This window comes from Cetorhinus maximus, chromosome 23 (assembly GCF_964194155.1).
Source record: "Cetorhinus maximus chromosome 23, sCetMax3.hap1.1, whole genome shotgun sequence".
In the NCBI taxonomy this organism is placed as follows: domain Eukaryota; kingdom Metazoa; phylum Chordata; class Chondrichthyes; order Lamniformes; family Cetorhinidae; genus Cetorhinus; species Cetorhinus maximus.
Window position 1 is genome coordinate 37,633,648 of NC_135901.1, and position 24,778 is coordinate 37,658,425.

The 24,778-nt window shown below is 45.5% G+C and overlaps 3 protein-coding genes across 4 annotated transcripts in view; 2 read left to right on the top strand and 1 right to left on the bottom strand.

The window, feature by feature from the left end:
* Nucleotides 1–5,914: 5,914 nt before the first annotated feature.
* On the top strand, nt 5,915–10,038 carry LOC144697526 (uncharacterized). Its single transcript, XM_078569563.1, has 3 exons — nt 5,915–6,066; nt 7,327–7,432; nt 9,173–10,038. The coding sequence occupies exon 3, from the start codon at nt 9,277–9,279 to the stop codon at nt 9,901–9,903; it is 627 nt and encodes a 208-aa protein (XP_078425689.1). The 5' UTR covers nt 5,915–6,066; nt 7,327–7,432; nt 9,173–9,276; the 3' UTR covers nt 9,904–10,038.
* A 1,487-nt stretch (nt 10,039–11,525) lies between these two features.
* On the top strand, nt 11,526–16,288 carry LOC144697515 (uncharacterized). Its single transcript, XM_078569539.1, has 2 exons — nt 11,526–12,124; nt 14,439–16,288. Exon 2 carries the CDS (start codon nt 14,805–14,807, stop codon nt 15,540–15,542), a length of 738 nt encoding a protein of 245 aa, XP_078425665.1. The 5' UTR covers nt 11,526–12,124; nt 14,439–14,804; the 3' UTR covers nt 15,543–16,288.
* A 1,213-nt stretch (nt 16,289–17,501) lies between these two features.
* Nucleotides 17,502–24,778, bottom strand: part of LOC144697489 (uncharacterized) — a 61,234-nt gene continuing 53,957 nt past the window's right edge. The window contains exons 1-3 of one of the 2 annotated variants that reach the window (XM_078569484.1): nt 21,676–21,709; nt 20,165–20,271; nt 17,502–18,982 (exon numbers count right to left, since the gene is read on the bottom strand). In XM_078569484.1, the coding sequence (XP_078425610.1) occupies nt 18,340–18,873 (534 nt within the window). In that variant the 5' untranslated portion in view covers nt 18,874–18,982; nt 20,165–20,271; nt 21,676–21,709 and the 3' untranslated portion in view covers nt 17,502–18,339. Of the gene's footprint in view, nt 18,983–20,164; nt 20,272–21,675; nt 21,710–24,778 lie in introns of those variants that run through there. The other variant, XM_078569483.1, reaches the window with a different exon arrangement.

A 24,778-nucleotide genomic window follows, 5' to 3' on the forward strand; every position in this document is an offset into this window, starting at 1 on the left:
AATGTCCCCTGAAATGGACACTCAATTGCAACAAAGCCACAGAAAAGGAATGAACGGACAACTTCATATTGGCCAAACCATTGGAAACGACAATGGCAATCTCAGCCCTGCCGATCCTGCAAAGTCCTCCTTACTAACATCCGGGGGCTAGCACTAAAATTGGGAGAGCTAACAGACTAGTCAAGTCAACAGCCTGATATAGGGAATCGTACCTTACAGATAATGTCTCAGACACCACTATCTCTGGGTGTGTCCTGACCCACAGAGGACAGGCCCAGCAGAGGTGGCAGCACAGTGGTAGACAGTCAGGAGGGAGTTTCCCTGGGAGTCTTCAACATTGACTCCGGACCCCATGAAGTCCCCTGGCAATATATCAAACGTGAGCAAGGAAACCTGTTAATTACCAAGTACCACCCTCCCTCAGCTGATGAATCAGTGCTCCTCCATGTTGAGCAACACTTGGAGGAAGCACTGAGGATGGCAAGGGTGCACAATGTATTCTGGGTGGGGGACTTCAATGCCCATCACCAAGCATGGCTCGGTAGCACCATTATTGACCGAGCTGGCTTAGTCCTAAATAACATAGCTGCTAAACTGGGTCTGCAGCAGGTGGTGAGGGAAAAACATACTTGAACTCATCCTCACCAGCCTGCCTGCCTCAGATGCATCTGTCCATGACAGTTTCAGTTGGGGTGACAGCCGCACAGTCATTGTGGAGACGAAGTCCCGCCTTCACATTGAGGATAACTTCCATCGTGTTGTGTGACACTACCACCATGCTACATGGGATAGATTTCTAATAGATCTAGCAACTCAAGACTGGGCATCCATGAGGCACCGTGGGCCATCGGTAGCAGCAGAATTGTACTTGGCCATTGTCTGTAACCTCATGGCCTGGCATATTCCCAGCAAGCCAGGGGATCAACCCTGGTTCAGCGAAGAGTGCAAGGGGGCATGCCAGGAGCAGCACCAGGTATGCCTAAAAATGGGGTGTCAACCTGGTGAAGCTATAACACAGGACTACTTGCATGCCAAACAGCATAAGCAGCAACTGATGAACAGGGCTAAGCGATCCCACAACCAATGGATCAGATCTAAGCTCTGATTTCCTGTCACATCCAGTCAAGAATGTGGTGGACAATTATAACAACTTACTGGAGGAGGAGGTTCCACAAATGTCCTCATACTCAATGATGGGGGACCCAAGTACATCAGTGCAAAAGATAAAGCTATAATCTTCAGCCAGAAGTGCCAAGTGGATGGTCCATCTCGGCATCCTCCAGAGGTCCCCAGTATCACAGATGTCAGTCTTCAGCCAATTCGATTCACTCCACGTGAAATCAGGTTGCGGCTGAAGGCACTGGATAGTGCAAAGGTTATGGGCCCTGACAATATTCTGGCAATAGTACTGAAGGTGTGTTCTCCAGAACTTACCGTGCCCCAAACTAAGCTGTTCCAGTGCAGCTATAACAATGGCATCTACCCAGCTATGTGGAAAATTGCCCAGGTATGTCCTGTACCCAAAAAGCAGGACAAATCTAACCCAGACAATTACCGCCCCATCAGTCTACTCTCCGTCATCAGTAAAGTAATGGAAGGGGTCACTGACAGTGCTGTCAAGCAGTACTTGCTTTGCAATAACTTGCTCACTGATGCCCAGTTTGGGTTCCGCCAGGTCCACTCAGCTCCTGACCTCAGTACAGCTTTAATTCAAACGTGGACAAAAGAGCTGAACTCCAGAGGTGAGGTTAGAGTGACTGCCCTTGACAGCAAGGCAGCATTTGACCGAGTCTGGCATCAAGGAGCCCTAGCAAAATTGGAGTCAATGGGAATCAGTGGGAAACTCCCCGCTGGATGGAGTCATAATTAACAAAAATGAAGGTGGTTGTGGTTGTTGGGGGTTAATCCTCTCAGCTCCAGGACATCACTGCAGGAGTTCCTTAGGGTGGTGTCCTCGGCCCGACCATCTTCAGCTGCTTCATCAATGACCTTCTACCCATCATAAGGTCAGAAGTGGGGATGTTCGCTGATGATCGCACAATGTTCAGCACCATTCGCGACTCCTCAGACACTGAAGCAGTCCATGTCCAAATGCAGCAAAACCCAGATAGTATCCAGGCCTGGGTTGAGAAGAGGCAAGTAACATTCGAGCCAAGTTTCGCCACAGAGCTGGAAATGTCACACTTGGAACAAGTGGAGAACAAACACTGAGGCGGAGTGAGTGAATGAAAGGAGAGAAGGGCTGGTTGCAAAGTACTGACAATGGAGATGGTGGTGCAACGCATAATATGGGTGGGAGAAGGTCAAATGTTGCTGCCTACTGTTTACACTGGCACAACTATCACTCCTGATCAATCAACCAATCACAACTGCTCTTTGAAAGCCGCACGTACGGCCGAATGGCCTCTTTATTTGTTGTAACTTTCTGTAATTTTATGTTTCCCAACAGCACAGGTCATTCATTCTGCGATTTTATAAACCACTCCGGCGAGATGTACTTTCTTACCATGTATTCGGGTCGTATCAAAGCAAAACACGGAGCAAATTCAGCGAGGTTTCTTGTCATTTCCAGCACGAGATTTGTCACGCGACTAATTGAGCGACACATTAATGGTGCCAATCCTTCCCTGGAGTTCATCGCATCTGAAGAGCACTTTTATCATCAGCCTGTTTGCAATGCATCTGCTGAATAATATAAGCTTATGCTTTGCTTTCTTACATTGAAAGCCAGTGTGAAAATATGAACAATTTCAAAGCTGAACAATGTACAAACGGACTAGACGGAGAGTGTGACTGTGCATAATCGGCACTGCGCACATTCCTGTAATCAGAATCTGGGAGATGAGTTCCTGGTGTCTCTTTACCCTGTTATCTGCAACTTTTCCCCTGTATCAAGCAGCAAATTGATCTGGGAGGTGGAGGCGAGGCAGGGACAGAAGCAGAAAGACATGTGACAGGAAAGTGCTTTGAATTTAATGTCTGTCAGTTGCCTTTAGTGGTGAATGTTTGGCGAATAGTTTGTGTTATTTCTTTTTTCCTATTTGAAAGCAGCAAAATTTTAGAAGAACTACAGCGTGGGGCTCGAACCCACGACTCTGAACTTAAGAGTCTCATGCTCTACCGACTGAGCTAGCTGGGAACATGAGGAAAGTATACTCCATATCCAAACATACACGGAGAGGCCTGTTGCTTTCAACCTGATACATCAGCTTGTTCTGAATGGCAAAACATAAAACGTAATCGACCTACCAAAGTCCCAAGGTTGCAATGCATTCCTCTCAATCATCGAGAACACCATTTACATCTTCCGCTCCTTAGTTGCACATCCTTCCAAATACTGTGATCCATTTTCCTCAGGATTTGTTCCTGGGTTTAACATTTACCTGCTTTTTGACCTCACTGAAATCAGATTCTCTTCAATGTCCAACACAAATTGAATTGCAAACCTGACGGACAAACAATGGAAAACAAGTCACTCGGTAACTCAAATCCCATGGGGCTCATTTTCAGATTAACAACAGTCAGCTTTTCAATAAAATGAAGGAATTTTGCAGTGAAGGAATTTAGATAGTTGGTGTGACTTCTTTTTGTGACTCACTCACTCGGTTAATCTGTAAATGCTGCTCGGAGGTTTAGTGACCGGGGTATAATCTACCTGCATTTTCCTGAGCCTGTGCTCGGTGTATTGGGAGGTTTGGTCTGGGTTGGAGTACCTCATGTTCCAGGGATGGACAGTAACCCGCTGATTGAAGCTGCAGTCACCGCTTTCTGTTGGCAGCGGGTGATTGGAGAGTGCGGGGCAGGAATATTGCTGCTTTTCTGCTTTTCCCTGTTCCACTCACTGTTGAACGGAGGAAGAGAGAATAATGAATGGTCTGTTTGGATCCAATAATTTCATAGATTTCTAATGGGTTAGATGGAGGTACGCAGTACGTCTAAACCTTTTCTCATTGTATTTGATGGAACAATGATTTTTTTTTAAAAAGCTGTTTGTGTGGGAGCTCACAGGGTAACATTATCTGGTACCATTTTGGGGACATTATCTCACAGCCCAAGTACCCAATGACAATCCGGAACTACGTGATCATGAATGCCGATGCAGGGATAAACAGTAATAGCTTCAGCCCTGGATGGTCATGAATCACCAACCTTTCAGTTAACAGGTAAACACGCTGACCAATTGCACCACAGAGACTTAGGCAAGTTCAGCCGACAAGATATCCCAACCACGGTGTCAGTGGGTGTAATCTTCAGGTTGCTGCTACCCAGATGACTATCGTTCTCTATCAGATTTACTTTTCCAAAATAAAGGTTGGGGCACCCACTGCAGACACATCCATGTCACTGGGAACCAGCTCTCCTACAACTGGTGCCGTCTCCCTTCGAGCCTTTCATTGTCTTGTCTGGTACCAAGTATTCTGATTGTCCCGAAGCCGATATTAGCTTTGAATTCCTCATGTGCAGTAACGAGAATCCTTTCAAGGTCTCTGGTCAGTTAATTTCACAGATAACATCAGGGTCAATGTTCCAGCGTCTTAAAGAAGGGAAAGGTGTTTTGACTGTCTCTGGTCAGTGGGACAGTTCATCCTTCATTCTCCTCGGATTCCATTCCACAAAGGGGATTTTCTTTTTCTTCTTGAATTTCCTGACCACATCTGGCAGCATCTTTGAGTGGAGAGGCATAATTATCGGATCAGATGCAGTGCAGTTCTGATGAAAGGTTACAGATCTGAAATGAAAACGATGTTTCTCTCTCCACAGGCGCCACCAGATCTGCTGAGAATTCCAGCACTTTCTGTTTTTATTTCAGATAGCCAGCATCTGCAGTATTTTGCTTCTCTTTACCTGGTTAGTGAAACGTAAAAGATTCTGAGGGTTCTTGACAGGGTGGAGGTGGAGAGGACGTTACCTCTTGTGGGAGATTTGAGAACAGGGGGCCGTGTTTAAAAATAAGAGGTCGCCCATTTAAAACAGAGATGAGGCGAAATTTTATTTTCTCTCAGAGGGCCGTGAAGCTTTGGAATGCTCTTCCTGAAAAGGCTGTGGAAGCAGAGTCTTTGAATATTTTTAAGGGAGAGGTGGATATATTCTTTGTAAGCAAGGGGGTGATAGGTTATCAGGGGTAGACAGGGTACAGGTTTCAGGTTACTATCAGATCAACCATGATCTTATTAAATGGCGAAGCAGACTTGAGGGACATAATGACCTACTCCTGCCCCTTGTTCTTATGCAGTGTTAAGAATGTGGATCCAATTACCAGTAGATTTCCAGATCCATGTCTGAGCTGAAAACGTGTAGGTAAACTGACATTATGAACAGATTGTTCACCACCCGGAAGTGGAAAGGGGTTTGCTCTATAATCCCAATTACTGACACACCATCACAGCCTCGCTGGTGGGAGATCATTCAGATACTTCACGTGTATAAAGGGCTTTATTCAGTTAGCCCAAATGTTAACACTCCAGCTTTAAAAGTTCATTGGATTTGATCCACAATCAGAGCATTGCTACTGACAAGACACGGCTTAACTGAACCATGTACAGCGCAGGGGAGAGGGGGAAGTCAGCAGCTAACCCCATCTGCTGAGACTCCGCTGAGTTCAGATCTAACTGTAGGGGTTTGTTCTGCTGTTCATTACATCCAGGAGAGAATTGTGGTGGATCTTGGAGCAATATGGCCGTTGCATCAATTGATTTAACAATTTTATGTCTTACCCCTATGGCACCGATCGTATTCTGATTGCAGGATGAAAACATTCTACAATTCGGACTTTCAATGGCGGGGCGCTCACCCGGCTTTCACTGCGGGACAGAATGTGCCCTATACTCACAACAGAAATTCTCTATGCATGCGCATTTCTGTGTATGATGGGGCATGCGCATTGCTGTTCTTTTAATGAGCATGCGTAGTGCTGGTCTGTGACTGCAGCTGCTCAGAGCGGGTGAGATAATGTCGAGGGGAGCAAAGCAACAGAGTTAGTGGGTGTGTGAGGAGGAATGGAGCCAGCAGAGTGGGCAGGGAGGCTTCATAAAGACACGGTGCAGGCCGCAGACCCCAAATAACAAGGTAGCCGTCTTGTGTTTGCAGAGAACGGTCCAAAAGTCTGGATTTCTCCCTTCGCCAGGCCCGGGATAACGGCCACCATCTTTATAGGGGGCAATGTGCAGCAGGGCGCATGCGCGGTCATCCTGGTCCAGGTAGCAGGAGGAGAGAATGTTGTGAATTTCAAGTGAAGCAGCATTTCATTTGCACTTCCCTCAATTTAGTCTACTGCATTCGCTGCTCCCAGTGCGGTCTCCTCTACATTGGAGAGACCAAACGCAGGCTGGGTGACCACTTTGTGGAACACCTTCGGTCTGTCCACAAGCATAACCATGACCTCCCTGTCGCTTGCTATTTCAACACACCACCCTGCTCTCAATCCCGTCCTTGGCCTGCTGCAATGTTCCAGTGAAGCTCAACGCTAACTGGAGGAACAGCACCTCATCTTCCGACTAGGCACTTTACAGCCTTCCGGACTTAACATTGAGTTCAACAACTTTAGATCGTGAACTCTCTCCTCCATTCCCACCCCCTTTCCGATCCCGTTTTCCAATAATTTATAATAATTTAAAAAATATATTTTTCTTTTCCCACCTATTGCCGTTATTTTTAAATTTATTTCCATCCATTGTTTTATCTCTACCTTTTGGCCTCTTTAGATCCCATCCCACCACCCCACCCCCACTAGGGCCATCTGTCACTTGCTCGTCCTGCTTTCTACCCTCAATGTCCCCATTAGCACATTCGTTAGCTGATATCACTACCATCAACACCCCTTTGTTCTTTTGTCCATGACATCTTTGGCAATCTCTTCTTTGCCTCCACCCATCTCTGGCCCTCTATCCAGCTCTACCTGTCCCACCCCCCTCAACCAGCATATATTTCACCTCATTCTATATTTCCTTAGTTATGATGAAGAGTCATACGGACTCGATACATTAACCCTATTCCTTTCCGCAGATGCTGTCAGACCTGCTGAGTATTTACAGCTATTTTTGTTTTTGTTGTGAATTTCTATCAGGGACTGACAGGTGTGGATTTTGGAAACTCCTTTTACAGAGGGTTAGAAGAGGAGGATTTACACACAGCAAACTCAAACCAAGAGAAATGTTTGTTCTTTCTGAATTTGTGTCCTGGACTAACAGTGATGGATTTTGGAAACTCTTTTTACCTGGGGTTAAGAGAGGATCTACACACAACAAACTCAAAGCAGGAGAACTGTTTGTCTGTTCTCAATTTCTACCCTGGACTGACAGTGATGGTTTTTTAATCTCCTTTTTACAGGATAATGGAAGGGGGTTCTCAGACAGGAAACTCAATTCAAACACCACATCAAAGTCTGGCAGAATCACTCGATTCATCAGGACCTGGATATTATCACACTCTGAGTGTAAGTGTTGAGTTCCAGGCCATTACCACTCACTGTGTGAAATGTCTTCCTCACATCTCCCCTGTAGACCTTGCCCCAAATCTTAAATCTGTGTCTATAATCCTTTTATGATCAGCGAATGGGAACAGCTTTTCTTTAACTGCCTGATGTAAACCAGTCATAATCTTGTACACCTCTATCAAATCTCCCCTCAATCTACTTTGATCCAAAGAGAACACCAGTTTGTCCAACCTAACCTTGCAACTAAAATCCCTCATCTCTCAAACCATTCTGTTAAATCTCCTCTGCCCCCTCTCAAGGACCCTCACATCCTTCACAATGTGTGGTGATCACAGACCCAGATGTTCTGTGTCCGTGTGTGTGACATCATCACACATCGACAATTACACTGTGACATCACCCCGCTCCCCGGGTATTTCCTCAACTGGGAGATTTTTCTCTGACTCCAGTGCTTCTGATATCTTTCCAGCTGCAGATGATGAAGGAACAGTATTATATGCCCAAATCAACAACAACAATTTGTACTTGTATAGCTCCTTTTGAGTAATAGAATGATCCAAGATGTTGCACAGAATTGTTCAAAAGCAACATTTACACTGAGCCACATAACGAGCAAAGATTGGCCAGCGGGGTTAGTTTTAAGGAATATCTTAAAGGAGGAAAGCAAGGTGGAGATGTTCAAGGACCAAATTCCACAGCTCATGGGCCTGGAGCTGAAGGTGCAGCCAACAAAGTTAGATCAGTTAAAATCAGGGATGCTCAGAAAGCTAGGAATAGAGGAGTGCAGATATCTCGGAGGGTTGTGAGGCTGAAGGAGATTACAGAGATCGGGAGGGGCCATGGATGAATTGGAAAATAGGATGGGAATTTGATAGTTTTGTTGTTTCTTATCCCGGAGCCTTCTGGGTCAGTGAGCACAGGGGTGATGGGTGAACTAGACTTGGTGCGAGTAAGCACACGGGCAGCAGAGTTTTGGATGACCTCAAGATTACAGGGAGGCTGAATGTGGGAGGCCGACCAGGAGTGTGTCAGGATAGTTAAGTCTCGAGGTAACAAAGGAATGGATGAGTTTCAGCAGCAGATAAGCTGAGACTGGATTGGAGTCGGGATATGTTACTGAGGTGGAAATAGGTGGTCTTGGTGATGATGCGGATATGTGGCTGGAAGCTCATCTTGGGGTGAAATACTTCACCATGGTTGTGAACATTCTGGTTCAGTCTCAGACAGTTGTCAGTGGGAGGGATGGAGTCCATGGCTAAGGAGTGGAGCTTGTAGACAATGACTTCAGTCTTCCCAATATTTTAATGGAGGAAATTTCTTTTCATCCAGTACTGGATGTCAGAAAGTTGGGACTGTGTGTTACTTGGAGGGGAACTTGGAGTAGTTGCCGTTCACCTACACATACAACCTTCAACCTTCTTGTGGGTAGACGCAGAGGGTTTGGATGGTTTTGTCAAAGGCTGGGTTGAGTTACACATAAACACCCTCTCTCCCCCTCTCTCTCCTCCCTTAGAGGCCAGTGTCCTGAGTGAGCCCAGACCGGGTGGCCAGTTCCCTTCCCAGAAGGACATTGGTGAACCAGTTGGGTTTTTATGACAATCCAGCAGTTTTCATGGTCACTTTTTCCCAGTGCCAGCCCCACAAATTCCCAGATTCATTCAGCTCAATTTCACAACCTGCCTTTGTGTTTTTGTGGGTTCTCTCTCACTCCATTTTTTCTGTTTTAAATCAATTTCACAGGGTAATAAAAGGGGAAAATGTGCAGTTAGGAACTTGAAACAGCACATCAAGACCTGACAGATTTGCTATATCTATTGTAACCTGAATATTATTGGATTTTGAACATGGAAGGAAAAAGCACCATTCATCGTGTGGAGAAACCGTATACGTGTTCTCTGTGTGGACAAGGCTTCAATCAATCATCTGGCTTGTCAAGACACAAGCGCAGTCACACTGGGGAGAAACCCTGTAAATGCAGGGACTGTGGGAAGGGATTCTTTTCCCCATTTGAGCTGGAAATTCACCGGCGCAGTCACACTGGAGAGAGACCATTCACCTGCTCCGAATGTGGGAAGGGATTCACTCAGTCATCCAGCCTGCTGAGACACCGGCGAGGTCACACTGGGGAAAGGCCGTTCACCTGCTCCAATTGTGGGCAGGGATTCAATCAGTCATCCACCCTGCTGAGACACCAGCGAATTCACACCGGTGAGAGGCCATTCACCTGTTCAAAGTGTGGGAATGGATTCACTCGGTTATCTCACCTACTGAGACACGAGGGAGTTCACACTGGGGAGAGGCCATTCACCTGCTCTCAGTGTGGGAAGGGATTCGCTCTTTCATCCCACTTGCTGAGACATCAGCGGGTTCACACTGGGGAGAGGCCATTCACATGCTCCACGTGTGGGAAGGGATTCACTCTTTCATCCCACCTGCTGAGACATCAGCGAGTTCACAAGAAACTGCAGTGATTGTATTTTGCAGTCAATCATATCCAGGATAGAACTATGTTCATTCGGGTCTATTTCTGCTGATTTTAATAAACTCCAGCCCAGTTATAGATGTCAATACTCTGGATAAAGTAAAATAAATCAGCTTTGTATGAAGTACAGTGTGGTGAATGTTTTTAGTCTCGAACACAAGTTAGTTTCTTTTGAAGTGCTCTCCCTCTCCCCTGTCTCATCCATCCTCACCTCCAACAATAAGTGTGAGGATTTGATGCAGCTTCTTTGTCACTAAGATTGAGACAATCCGATCAGCTGCCTCTGCTGCTTCCCTCCCTTCCACTAGCCCACCGGGACAAACTGTCTCTAAAGTTGACCCTTGTTCGAGTCATGGACTCACAACTTTCTTTATTTTCTCCTCTATCTCCTCTCATACCTGAAATAAAAGTAAAATTCTGCAGATGCTGGAAATCTAAATAAAAACAGAAAATGCTGGAATAACTCAGCAGGTCTGTTAGCATCTCTGGAGAGACAAACAGAGTTATCATTTTGAGTCTTGTGCGGTCTTGACAGGGTGGATGTGGAGAGAATGTTTTCTCTTGTAGGAGAATCTAGAACCAGGGGTCACTGTTTAAAAATGAGGGGTCACCCATTTAAGACAGAGATGAGAATTTGTTTTTCTATCAGAGGGTCGTGAGTCTTTGGAATTCTCTTACTCAAAAGGTGTTGGAAGCAGAGTTTTTGGATATTTTTAAGGTAGAGGTAGATAGATTCTTGATTAACAAGGGGGTGAAAGGTTATTGGGTGTAGGCAGGAGTGTGGGGTTGAGATTAGAATCGGATCAGCCATGATCTTATTAAATGGTGGAACAGGCTCGAGGGGCCGAGTGGCCTATTCCTGCTCCTAATTCATCATATGTTCGTTTGACTTCTCAAGAGCTGAAGAGGTCGAAATGTGATGGAATTTATGCTGCTGAAAATGGAGGCGGTGGGGGGATGGGGAGGGTTACTGGAGCAAAACAGAAGGTCAGGGATTGGTTGGAGGTCAGGTGTGAGTAAATGACAAAGATGTCCTGGACAGAACACAAAGGGAGTGATAATGATACTATTAAAGACTAACGCAGGTGTTAATAGCAGCATATAGATCAACCATGTCTGAAAGCAAGATAGCAGAATGTGTTAGTAGCAGAACAAAGGTCAGCATTTTCTGAAAGAAAAACATAAGAACAAGGTATAGACTGGCATTTGGCAGGAGGAGGTGGGTGGAAAGAAAATCAGCATGGAGGACAGAGTTCATGGTCTGAAATTGTTGAACTCAGTGTTAAGTCCAGAACACTGTTAGGTGCCTAATTGAAAGATGAGCTCCCTTTCCTCCAGTTTGTGTTTAGCTTCACTGGAACATCGTAGCTGGCTGAGGCTGAAGGCTTGCTCTCATGCTCACATTGCTGTCCTCAGCCTGCTACACTGTCCCAGTAAACATTTTGACATTATGTCTGGTTTGAGTTTCCTGTCTGACAATCTTCCCTCTCAAATATCCTATAAAAGGAGTTTACAAAAGCCAGTAAAGGATATAAATTCAGAGCAGACAATTCTAGTTTCTTTCCTTTTCATAATTTTGACATGGGATGCGGGTGTGACTGGCAAGGCCAGTATTTGTTGTCCGAGATGGACCTTGAGAAGGTCGTGGCAAGACACATTCTTGAGTTGCTGCAGTCCACAGGTTCACACTGAGGAGAGACCATTCACCTGCTCCAAGTGTGGGAAGGGATTCACTCAATCATCCCACCTGCTGAGACACCGGGGAGTTCAGAAGTGGCTGCTAGGAAAGGAATTCCAAGATGTTGATTCAGTGACTGAAGGAATGCCGATATATTTCAGAGTCTGACTTATGATGGAAGAACGGAGATTGATGAAGCAGCTGAAGATGGTTGGTCTGAGGACACTACCCTGAGGAACTCCTGTAGTGATGTCCTGGGACTGAAATGATTGACCTCCAACAACCACAGCCATCTTCCTTTGAGTGAGGTATCACTCCAGAGTTTCTCATCCTGATTTCCATTGCATACAATTTTACTGGGAGACCTGAATGCCATAATCAGTCAAATGCTGCCATGATTTTAATGGTCATCATTCTCACCTCACCTCCGGAATTCATCTCTTTGGTCCATGTTTGGACTAAGGCTGTAATGAAATCAGGAGTTGTGTGGCCCTGCTGAAACCCAAACTGAACATCAGTGAGCAGGATTTTGGTGAGTAAGAAACTAGAATTAGAGAAATGGTGAGTTTTTAGAATCAGATTGATACAGCTCTTAAGGAGGCCATTCAGCCCATCATGTCTGTGTTGGCTCCACTTCCTTGCCCTTTCCCTCAGGTGTGCAAAATTTTCCAATTGAAGAATTTATCAGTTTTGAAAGTGATGATTGAATTTGCTTACACCACCGTTTCATGTATTGAATTCCAGATCATAAGAAATCAATGCAGAATGATAGATCTCATGTCATATCTTCTAATGTTGCCAATTGCCTTAAGCTTGAGCTGCCTCCTTACCAATCCCTCTGGCACTGGAAACAGTCTCTCCTTTTTAAGAGTTGGAGACTGGCAGAAGTTCATGGAGACAGGGGTGGGCGAGGTAGTGGAGAGAATTGAACAGAAGAATAAGAATTTTAAAAGCTTCAGCCGACAGACACCACCCCCAGTGCACAGTGTACTTCACAACTAACAGAACAGATGCCCTTTTAAACAATGAATGTGCAGAAGGGTGAGAGTTTGTTCATCTAAATATCACAAATGGATGCAGAGTGAGGGGAAATCAATCTCGGTATCTTTAATTAACAGCAACATGGAAAAAGGGCAATGAATGATCTTTAAAAACCTGATCCACTTGGTACTGAAGTGTTCGAAACTCATAATGGGAACTCGAGAAAAAACAAAATACTGACAAATATTGAACTGATTTATTAATAAAAGAAATCTCGAGTTAATTTTGAAAAGATAAATTTCTTCACCAGGGGTTCAGACTGACTCACTTGATTGGTCAACTCAGGTCCATCCCTCCAGACCCGCGATTTGTTCCAGAACTCGCTGCTCCCTTGGTCCGCCAGCCTCTGAGCTTCTCTTCCTGTCGGTTTGCATTACAATCTAACATCTCTCAGCAACAACTGTCATATCGAGCTCAGGGATTGGGAGGAAGAAAAGAATTGAGACAATGAACCTGAGTTAGGAAAATGTAAAGAGATAAAAATGACGTTTTTTTAAAAGAAACCCACTCTAATATAATCAAATGAATAATCACGATTAATATATTCATTTTGTGAGAGACCAGGAGGGAGCGGGAGTGGATAATGTTCACTGCTTTATACCATTCTGCTTTTCTGCGATTATGACCCATGAATTTCCTCTACATATATCAAATTGTATAAGATAAATGGCAATCAACCTACGCAGAATATGCTGAGGGAATAACTACAGCCCAGCAGTAGAACCGCGCAGGTGCAGGAAAGCCCCCCACCCCCACCACACACCCCTCGCCTCCCCTGATGGCCAGCTGCATGCCCGGAGCATGTGTGGTTCAGCTTCAGGAAGATGAACGGTGGCGATCGCAGACTCAGTAACAGTGAATATATAATTATAAACACAAAATACTGCGGATGCTGGAAATGTGAAATATGTACAGTAATACAGGCTCGAAACGTTAACTCTGTTTCTATCTCCACAGATGCTGCCAGACCTGCTGAGTTTTTCCAGAATTTCGTGCTTTCATATTATGTTATATGTTAGGAATAATTTTAAACGATTGAGGAGCTGCAATGGCGGGGGTTTTACCCAGCATTCCCCGCGATGCAAAATGTCCCCTATCCCCACAACATGGGGGACATGTGCGCGTGCGCAGTGCTCCGAGTGATGACGATGGTGAGACGCTTGTTTGTCGCTCGGCAGCCGGTAACAGGCAGGAGGAGGGGGACCCGGCGGGTGGGCGGAAAAGGTTCATTAACACCCATAAACCCCAATAAAATGCTGCAGCTCCCAAGCTTTTACCCGCGAGCAGGCCCAGGTTAGCGGCCGCCATCTTGTTCCAGCGGGGATCAGGGAGAATGTGCGGCCATCTTGGTGACGCAACAGAGTGGGCGGGGATTCATGGTCCCAGTGACCAGGGGAGAAATGATTGATTCAGCAAAATACTGCGGATGCTGGAAACCTGACACAAAATCAAAAAATGCTGGAAAATTCATCAGGTCTGACAGCATCTATGGAGAGAAAGACAGAGTTAATGTTTAGAGTCCGTATGACTCTTCTTCAGAGAAATGATTGATTCTTTGATTTTATTCTCACTCTTCACACAGGGGCTGGAGAACTGAACCCAGCTACAGTAGAGAGAGGGAACAATCTCGGAGTAGAGGAAATAAATGGTTGAGATGGTGTGATGTGTTTGGATTTCAGCACAGGAGAAGCAACTGTTTGTGGGACAGCTTTGGGGGAGCAAAGGAGGAGAAATGTTGGATGAAAATTAGAATTGTTTGTTCAGAATGTATAGCCTGTGATGACTTTTGTAAACACATTTTACAGGGTAATTTGAAGGAGAGGATTTACAGACGGGAAACTCAAGCCAAACATGACATCCACATCTGACAGTCACTCGATTCATCAGGACCTGAATCAGCCTTTGAATGTGTAAGGAGAACTGTTTGTCTATTCTGTCGGAGCGAAAATATTTCAAACATCAGTGTGACTGGAAAGACAACAAGACACACACGCACACTGGAGTGAATTGACTGTGGAAAATGCTTTAACCAGTTACACAGCCTGAAGAAACATCACATCATTAACAGCAGGGAGAAACCTTGCATGTGTTTTGATGTGTGGACAAGGCTTTAATTGATTGTTTAAACTGGAGAAACTAAAGGACACTGGCACCATGAAGAAACTGTGGAAATGTGGGGACTGTGGGAAGGGATTCAATTATCCATCCCTGTTGAGAAACCATCAACGCATTCACACAGGGGAGAAGCCATTCACCTGTTCCATGTGTGGAAGGGATTTACTCAGTCATCCAGCCTCATGATACACCAGCGAATTCACACTGAAGAGAGACCATTCACCTGCTCTGTGTGTGGGAAGAGATTCACTCAGTCATCCAATCTGCTGACACACCAACGAATTCACACTGAAGAGAGGCCATTCACCTGTTCGGTGTGTGGGAAGAAATTCACCCAGTCAGGCAGCCTCATTTTACACCAGCGAATTCACACTGAACAGAGACCATTCACCTGCTCTGTGTGTGGGAAGGGATTCACTCGGTCAGTCAGACTCATGTTACACCAGCAAATTCACTCTGAGGACCGACCATTCAGCTGCACTTCCTGTGGAAAGAGGTTCACATCTCCATTTAATCTCAGTGCACACAAACGTGTTCACACTGGGGAGAGGCCATTCACCTGCTCCATGTGTGGGAAGAGATTCACTCAGTCATCCAGTCTGCTGAGACACCAGCGAGGTCACATTAAGGGGAAGCCATTCAGCTGCACTTTCAATGGAAAGAGGTTCCAGCATTCTTCTGTCCTCAGTGCACACCAACGAGTTCACACTGGGAAAAGTCCAATCACCTACTCTGGGTGTGGGAAGGAATTCACTCAGTCACGATATTTGCTCAGAAAGCGAATTTACAAGTGACTGCAGGTGTTGGATTCTGCTGTTAATCATGTCCAGGTTGATGGTCTGACAATATTATTACTGCCGCACCTTCATGACCTCCTCCTTCTCTGTTGGGAGGTAGGATCCATTCCATAGGACACGAGTAATGCAAAAATGATCACAATGTTCAAAAAGAAAGGTGACAGAGGAGATTGCCACAGCTACAGAGACATCTCACTCCTCAGCCTCACAGGGATGACCTTCATGAGGGTCAGGTCAGGCTTGAAAGACTTCATCTACTTGCAGACCGAGTGTCTCCAGAAGAGCGGTGCAGTTTCTGTGCTGGCAGATCTACAGTGGACATGATCTTCTCCATATGCCAGCTACAAGAAAAGTGTAGGGAACAGGATAAACCTCTTTGCCTTACTTTACTAGATCTCACTAAAGAATTCAACTCTGTCACCAGGGCAGGACTGTAGAAGACATTAGAAAAACTTGACTGTCCACCAAAGCTGCTCAGTATCATCCACTCCTTTCATGACAACAGGCCGTGTACTGTACAGGTTCATGGCAGAATTTCTGACAGTTTCAGGATGAAGAATGAAGTGAAACAGACACCAACATTGAAAACAAGAACCCACAACGAGACCTGATCAACACGAATAATAATAACTTCTGTCAGGGAGATAGAACAGGGAGATGTGACATTGAATGATGAGATAAATAATGAGATCTGTGCATTTAAAGTCGAGAAAGGGATTGGATTAAATCAGTGCTTCCCAAAATTTTTCCCAATGTGACCCCATTTTAATGACTCAGCTTCATGTGACCCCAGATTGAAATTTGTTGAGGAGTGTGAGAATTGTTGAGCGGGGGGTGGGGGTGATTAGCAGATTATTAATGTGTTTGGACTCTGATTATCAATATACTAGCATCCTGATTATTAATCTTATCGGATCATGATTATTGACACAATTAGCAAATGACGATGATATAATTGGACCCTGATTATTGATTCAATAGGAATCTGATAGTTCATTGAAATAATTCTGATTATTAATGTATTTACATCCTGATTATTGCTGCAATAGGCAGCCTAATTGTTAATGCAGTTGGAATCATGTTATTAATGTAATTAGATGCTGATTATTAATGTAAAAGGACTCTGATTATTAATGTAATAAGACACTGATTATTAATGTAATAAGACACTGATTATTAATGTAATATGATGCTGATTCTTTATGTAATAGGTCACTGATTAATAATGTAATAGGACACTGACTATGAATGTAATCAGACACTGATTATTCGTGTCATTAGATCTTGATTATTAATATAATAGGACACTGATTATACATGCAACTGGGTGTTGTTAGTATATATCTGAAAACTGATGTGGTGCTTTTGGATGATGTCACCAAGTGGCAGCATGTAGATGAGAAATAGGAGGGGCCAAGGATAGATCCTTGGGGGACACCAAGTACAAGGACTTTGGAGAGGAAGGGGAGGTTGGAGATGGGGCAGTAGTTTGCAAAGACAGTGGGGTCAAATTTGTTTTTATTAGGATGGTTGATGGTGATGGATTTAAAGGTGAGAGGGACAGTACCAAAAGAGAGGGAGAACCATTAACAATATGGAGAAGTTGGGTGATCCGCAGTTTAGTGGGAATAGGGTCAATGGAGCAGAAGCTGGGCCTCATCGACAAGATGAGCATTGAGAGGGCATGAGGGAGATGGGAGAGAAACTGGAGAAAGATGTGGTTCAGGGCTCGGACAAGGTGGATCTTTACACACAGTTTGTTGCGGTGGGTTAGTGGGAGGGAAGCAGCAGAGGCAGCTGATCGGATTGTCTCAATCCTAGTGACAAAGAAGCTCCATGAGCTCCTCACACTTATTGTTGGAGGTGAGGATGGAGGAGACAGGGGAGAGGGAGAGGACTTCAAAAGGAACTTACTTGACTAAGAGATATCAAAAAGATTTGACACACAGTATATTTCATGTAAAACTGATTTATTTAACTGTTATCCAGCACATTAACCCCTTAAACTGGGCTGGAGTTTATTAACATCAGCAGGAACAGACCCCAATGAATATGGTTCAGCACTGGATGTGATTCACAGCAAAAACCCAATCACTGTAGTTACTTGTGAATCGTTGGAGTCTCGGTAGGTGGGATGAGGTAGTGAATCCTTTTTCACACATGGAGCAGGTGAATGGTCTCTCCCCAGAGTGAACTGGCTGGAGTCTCAGCAGGTGGGATGGTTGAGTGAATCCCTTCCCACACTCAAGAGTAGGTAAACGGTCTCTCCTGGTGTGAACACATTGATGGTTCCTCAGTTCCCTGTACGTTTATAACACTTCCCACAGTCTGGACATTTAACTGGTCTCTCTTCAGTGTTAGAATCTTGGTGGGGCATCATTTCCCCAGAACCTTTACAGCACTTCCCACACTGAATGCAGGTGAACGGTCTCTCCCCAGTATGAACTCTCTGGTGTCTCAGCAGGAGAGATGAATGAGTGAATCCCTTCCCAAACTCAGAGCAGGTGAATAGCCTCACCCCAGTGTGACTGTGTTGGTGAATTTCCAGCTGGGATGGGTAATTGTATCCTTTCCCACACTCCCTATATTTCAACAGTTTCTCCCCAGAGTGACTGCACTTGTGTCTCGACAGGCCAGATGATGGGCTGAAGCCGATCAAAGCTGATTTATTGACTTTTAGCCGGAATATTAAGGCCTATAACTGGGCTGGAGTTTATTAAAATCAGCAGAATCAGATCCCAATGCACACGGTTCAGTCCTGGATGTGATTAACAGCAAAATCCAATCACTGTCGTTACTCATGAACTTGCTGGTGTGTCAGCAGGGTGGAGGAATCAGTGAATCTCACCCCACACTGAGGGCAGGTGAACGGCCTCTGCCCAGTGTGAGTGCGCTGGTGTGCAGTGAGTTGAGATGACCACCTGAACCCAGTTCCACACTGAGAGCAGCTGAATGGCCTCTCGTCAGTGTGAACACGCTGATGGGACATCAGATCCCAGGAGCTTTTATAGCACTTCCCACAGTCTGTGCATTTGAAAGGTCTCTCCCCAGTGTGAACTCGCTGGTGTTTCAGGAGTTTGGATGAATGAGTGAATCCCTTCCCACATTCTGAGCAGGTGAACGGTCTCTCCCCAGTGTGACTGCGGCGATGAGTTTCCAGCTCAGATGGGGTTCTGAATCCCTTCCCACACTCCCCACATTTCCACGGACTCTCCCCAGTGTGACTGTGCTTGTGTCTCGACAGGCCAGATGATCGGCTGAAGCCTCGTCCACACACAGAACACGTGTACGGTTTCTCCCCACTGTGAACGGTGCTTTTTCCTTCCATGTTCAAAATCCAATGATATTCTGGTTTTGATAAATTGGGCGACTCCGTCAGATCCTGATCTGATGTTTGGTTTCAGTTTCTCGACTGCAAATCCTCCCCTTCTAATACCCTGTGAAATTGATATAAAACAGAAAAAAGGGAGTGAGAGCGAACCCACAAAAACACAAAGGCAGATTGTGAAATTGAGCTGAATGAATCTGGGAATTTGTGGGGCCAGCACGAGGAAAAAGTGACCATGAAAACTGCTGGATTGTCATAAAAACCCAACTGGTTCACTAGCGTCCTTCAGGGAAGGGAACCTGCCACCCGGTCTGGGCCTACACAAGACTCTGGCCTCTCTAAGAACATAAAAATAGGAACAAGAGAAGTCCTAACACCCCGTCGAGCCTGCTCCACCATTCAATATGATTGTGGCTGATCTTGGGCTTCAATTCTACTTTCCCACCCACTCCCCGTATCCCTCAACTCCCTGAGAGACCAAAAATCTCTCCATCTCTGCCTGAAATATATTCAATGATGGAGCATCCACAACTTGCTGGGCTGGAGAATTCCAAATGACAGAGAGAGAGAAAAAGAGAGAGAAGAGTGGAAGAGACAGAGAGAGAAGGGTAGTAAACAAAGCACAGGATGTCAGTAAACAGAATTCGATCACATAGGATTGGGGTAATGTTTGTTATAGATTGAGAATTGGTGAACAGACAGGGAACAGAGTTGGAATAAATGTCTCATTCTCAGGATGCAGGCTGTTACTTGTGGGGTACGGCAAGGCTCAGTGCTTGGCCCACAGCCATTCACAAACTATAGAAATGATTTGAAGGTACCCATTTAAGAAGCACCTAAATTTTCACATTCTCATCCTTGTTTTCCTCCATGGTTGTGATCATTCCTATCTCTGTAACCTCCTCCAGCCTCACAACGCCGCCGGATGTCTGCGCTCCTCGAATTCCGACTTCTTGAGAATTCCTGATTTTAATCACTCCATCACTGAATGCCATTCTGTCAGTTTCCAAGGCTCTGTAATTCCCTCCCTAAACCTCTCCGCCTCTCTACCTCATTTACATCCATTAAGATGCTCCTCCAAACCGACCTCTTTGACCAAACTATTGGTCACCTGCCCGAGTATCTCCTTATGTGGCTCAGGGTCAAACCTTGGTTTCTAACATTTCCGTGAAATGTCTCGGAAAACTGTATAACATTAAATATGCGATATAAATAGAAATTGTTGTTGTCGATTTGGACATATATCAATGTCCCTTCCTCATCGGTGCGTGAATAACCTGTAACTCCTTACCTGACAGCATTGTGGGAGCACCTTCACCACATGGACTGCAGTGGTTCAAGAAGGTCAAACATCATCTTCTCCACAGGCAACTGGCGATTGGCAATATATGGTGGCATCTGTGGAGAATGAAACAGAGTTAATGATTCAGGGTGCGCAGAATGAATTACGGGGAATAAAAGTGCTGCAGAATTTGATGGTCAATATAAGCTCAGGAAGAGAAATGGACTATAGCGCAGGAAAAACAATTCCTATCTATGGAAGGGACTGGGGGAAGATAAAGCAGATAAGACAGCAGCACATGGTCGGGGGATGGACAGCAGTGGAAACCTCATTGAGACACAGTCGGTAGAAGTAACAGTAAAATCCTAAAGAGAGCTAAAATACACCCATTATTAGAGACAGGGGAAGTTAAACAATGGCAGAGAGGTGACCAGGGAGGGCAGAGGTGAAACAGAGCAATGGATGGACATGGATTCAGATCCACAGTAAAGGAGTCACACCAGCCCCAGAGCCAGGAAACCCCTCACAGATACAGACCATAGAACTAAAAGCTCAAAGTTGTAGCTGAATGCTGAAAAATAGTCACCCCAAGAACAATTCCACTGTTTTCAAATTTAAACTCTCCTGCTGGAGCCTGCAGCTGGAAAGATATCAGAAGCACTGGAGTCAGAGAAAAATCTCCCAGTTGAGGAAATAACCGGGGAGCGGGGTGATGTCACCGTGTAATTGTCGATGTGTGATGATGTCACACACACGGACACAGAACATCTGGGTCTGTGCAAACCAGTGATCACCACATATTATGAGGGATGTGAGGGAGCTGAGGTTTATGTGAGATAGTTAAAGAAAAACTGTTCCATTAACTGATCGTAGAAGGATTATGGGACACAGTTTAAAGATTTTAGGCAAGATATACAGGGGGGACGTGAGGAAGAATTTTTACACACTGAGTGGTGTTAATGTTTAACTCAAGAGAGCGATAATATCCAGGTCCTGATGAGTCGAGTGATTCTCACAGACTCTGATGTGATGCTTGGCTTGAGTTTCCCATCTGCAAAACTTCATCTTCTGGTATCCTGTAAAGGGAGTTTAAAAAATCCATCATTGTCACTCCAGGGTAGAAATTGGGAAGGGACAAACATTTCTCTTGGTTTGAGTTTGCTGTGTGTAACTTCTCAATTTCTAACCCCCTGTAAAAGGAGTTTCCAAAATCCATCCCTGTCAGTCCAGGACAGAAATTCACAATTCTCTCCTTTTGCTACCTGAACCAAGATGGCCGCGCATGCGCCCTGCTGCACATTGACTCCTATAAAGATGGCGGCCGTTACCCCGGGCCTGGCGAAGGGACAAATCCGGACTTTTTCGGCCCGTTCTCTGCAAACACAAGACCGGAACCTTGTTATTTGGGGTCTGCGGCCTGCACTGTGTCTTTATGAAGCCTCCCAGCCCACACCGCTGGCTCCATTCCTCCTCACACACCCACTAACTCTGTTAGTTTGCTCCGCTCGACTTTCTCTCACCCGCTCTGAGCAGTTTCAGTCACAGACCAGCACTGCGCATGCTCATGAAACAGAACACAATGCGCATGTCCGGGGCGCTGTTGTGAGGATAGGGCACATTTTGTCCCGCAGCGAATGCTGGGTGAGCGCTCCGCCATTGAAATGTGAAAATGTGGAATCAACTATGTCCTATAATCAGAACACGATGGATACCGTCGAGTCATGATATAAAATTGTTCAATTGAATCAATTCATCCAGTGACCGAAGTGCTCTGGCATTCAACATAATTTTCTCCAGGATGTAATGAACAGCAGAACAAACCCCTACAGTTAGATCTGAACTCAATGGAGTCCCAGCAGATGGGGTGAGGTTGTGATTCTTTTTCTCCCATACATGGTACATTTAAGTCGTGTCTTGCCAGTAGCAGTGCTCTGGTTGTAGACCAAATCCTTTGAACTTTTAAAGTTGGAGTTTTTAGTATTCATTCATGGGATATGGGCTTCACTGGCTGGGCCAGCATTGATTGCCCATCCCTAGTTGCCCTTGAGAAGGTGGTGGTGAGCTGCCTTCTTGAACTGCTGCAGTCCATGTGGTGTAGGTATACCCTCAGTGCTGTTTGGAAGGGAGTTCCAGAATTTGAACCCAGCGACAGTGAAGGAATGGCAATAAATTTCCAAGTTGGGCTGGTGAGTGACTTGGAGGAGAACTTCCAGATGGTGGTGTTCCCATCTATCTGCTGCCCTTGTCCTTCTAGATGGTAGTGGGTTTGGAAGGTGCTGTTGAAGGCACCTTGCTGAATTCCTGCAGTGCTTCTTGTAGATGATACACACTGCTGCTACTGTGCGTCGGTGGTGGAGGGAGTGAATGTTTGTGGATGTAGTGCCAATCAAGAGGGCTGCTTTGTCCCGGACGTTGTCAAGCTTCTTGAGTGTTGTGGGAGCTGCACTCATCCAGGCAAGTGGCGATTATTCCATCACACTCCTGATTTGTGCCTTGAAGATGGTGGACAGGCTTTGGGGAGTGAGGAGATGTGTTTCTCGTCGCACAATTCCTAGCCCCTGACCTGCTCTTGTAGCCACAGTATTTATATGGCTAGTCCAGTTCAGTCTCTGGTCAAAGGTAATCCTCAGGATGTTGGCAATGGAGGATCAGTGATGGTAATGCCATTGAACATCAAGGGCCATTGGATGGATTCTCTCTTGTTGGATTTGGCCATTGCCTGACACTTGTATAGTGTGAATGTTACTTGCCACTTGTCAGCCCAAGCCAGGATATTGTCCAAGTCTTGCTGCATTTGGCCATGGACTCCTGCAGTATATGAGGAGTCGTGAATGGTGCTGAACATCATGCATCATCAGTTATCATCCCCACTTCTGACCTTATGGTGGAAGGAAGGTCATTGATGAAGCAGTTGAAGATGGTTGGGCCGAGGACACTACCCCAAGGAACTCCCTTGGTGATGTCCTGGAGCTGAGATGATTGACCTCCAACAACCACAACCACCTTCCTTCGTGCTAGTTATGACTCTAGCCAGCAGAGAGTTTTCCACCGATTCCCATTGACTCCAGTTTTGCTACGGCTCCTTGATGCCAGACTCTGTCAAATGCGGCCTTGATGTCAAGGGCAATCACTCTCACCTCATCTCGAGGGTGCAGCTCTTTTGTCCATGTTTGATCCAAGGCTGTAATGAAGTCAAGAGCTGAGTGGCCCTGTCGGAATCCAAACTGGGCGCCAGTGAGCAGGGTATTGCTAAGCAAGTGCTGCTTGATAGAACTTAATGACCCCTTACATTACTTTACTGATGATGGAGAGTAGACCGGTGGAGTGGTAATTGGCCGGGTTGGATTTGTCCTGCTTTTTGTGTACCAGACATACCTGGGCAATTTTCCACTGAGCCTGGTAGATGCCAGTGTTGTAGCTGTACTGAAACAGCTTGGCTAGGGGTGCAGCAATTTTGGAACACAAGTCTTCAGTACTATTGCCGGAATATTGTCAGGCCCCCATAGCTTTTGCAGTATCCAGTGCCTTCAGCCATTTCTTACTATTACGTGGAGTGAATCAAATCGGATGAAGACTGGCATCTGTGATACTGGAGACCTCGGGAGGAGGCCGAGATAAATCATCCACTCGGCACTTCTGGCTGAAGATTGTAGCAGATGCTTCAGCCTTATCTTTTGCACTGATGTGCTGGGCTCCTCCATCATTGAGGATAGGGATATTTGTGGATCCTCCTCCTCCAGTGAGTTGTTTAATTGTTCAGCACAATTTACGACTGGATATGGCAGGAATGCAGAGCTTAGATCTGATCCGTTGGTTGTGGGATTGCTTTGCTCTGTCTATCACTTGCTACTTATGCTGTTTGGAGCACACGTAATCCTGTTATAGCTTCACCAGGTTGACACCTCGTTTTTAGGTGTGCCTGGTTCTGCTCCTAGCATCCCCTCCTGCACTTTTCATTGAACCAGGGTTGGACCCCTGGCTTGATGATAATGGCCGAGTGGGGGATATGCTGGACCATGAGGTTACAGATTGTGTTCAAGTACAATTCTGCTGCTGCTGATGGCCCACAGCGCCTCATGGAGGTCCAGCCTTGATTTGCTACATCTGTTCGAAATCTATCCCATTTTGTACAGTGGTAGTGCCACACAACACGATCGAGGGTATCTTCAATGTGAAGGCGAGACTTCATCTCCAGAATGACTGTGCGGTGGCCACTCCTACTGATACTAACGTGGACAGATGCATCTGTGGCCGGCAGGTTTGTGAGGATGAGGTCAAGTATGTTTTTCCCTCTTGTTAACAGGTGGGAAAACTAAATAAACCCCTTTGCTCATGTAGAGTATCTGAATGGGCTTGCACCAGTGAGACTGTGTTGCTGTGTTTGTAACTGGAATGACAGAGTGAATCCCTTTCCATTTCCAGCTCGTGAATGATCTGTTTACAGTGTGAGTTTACCTGTACGGTTTCAGCTCAGACATGGATCTCAACCCCTTCTGCTAATGGGTTCCACATTCTTAGCACTAAACAGTTAAAGAAAAGCAAAATATTGCAGATGCTGGATATCTGAAAGAAAAACTGAAAATGCTGGAATTCTCAGCAGATCTAGTAGCTTCTGTGGAGAGA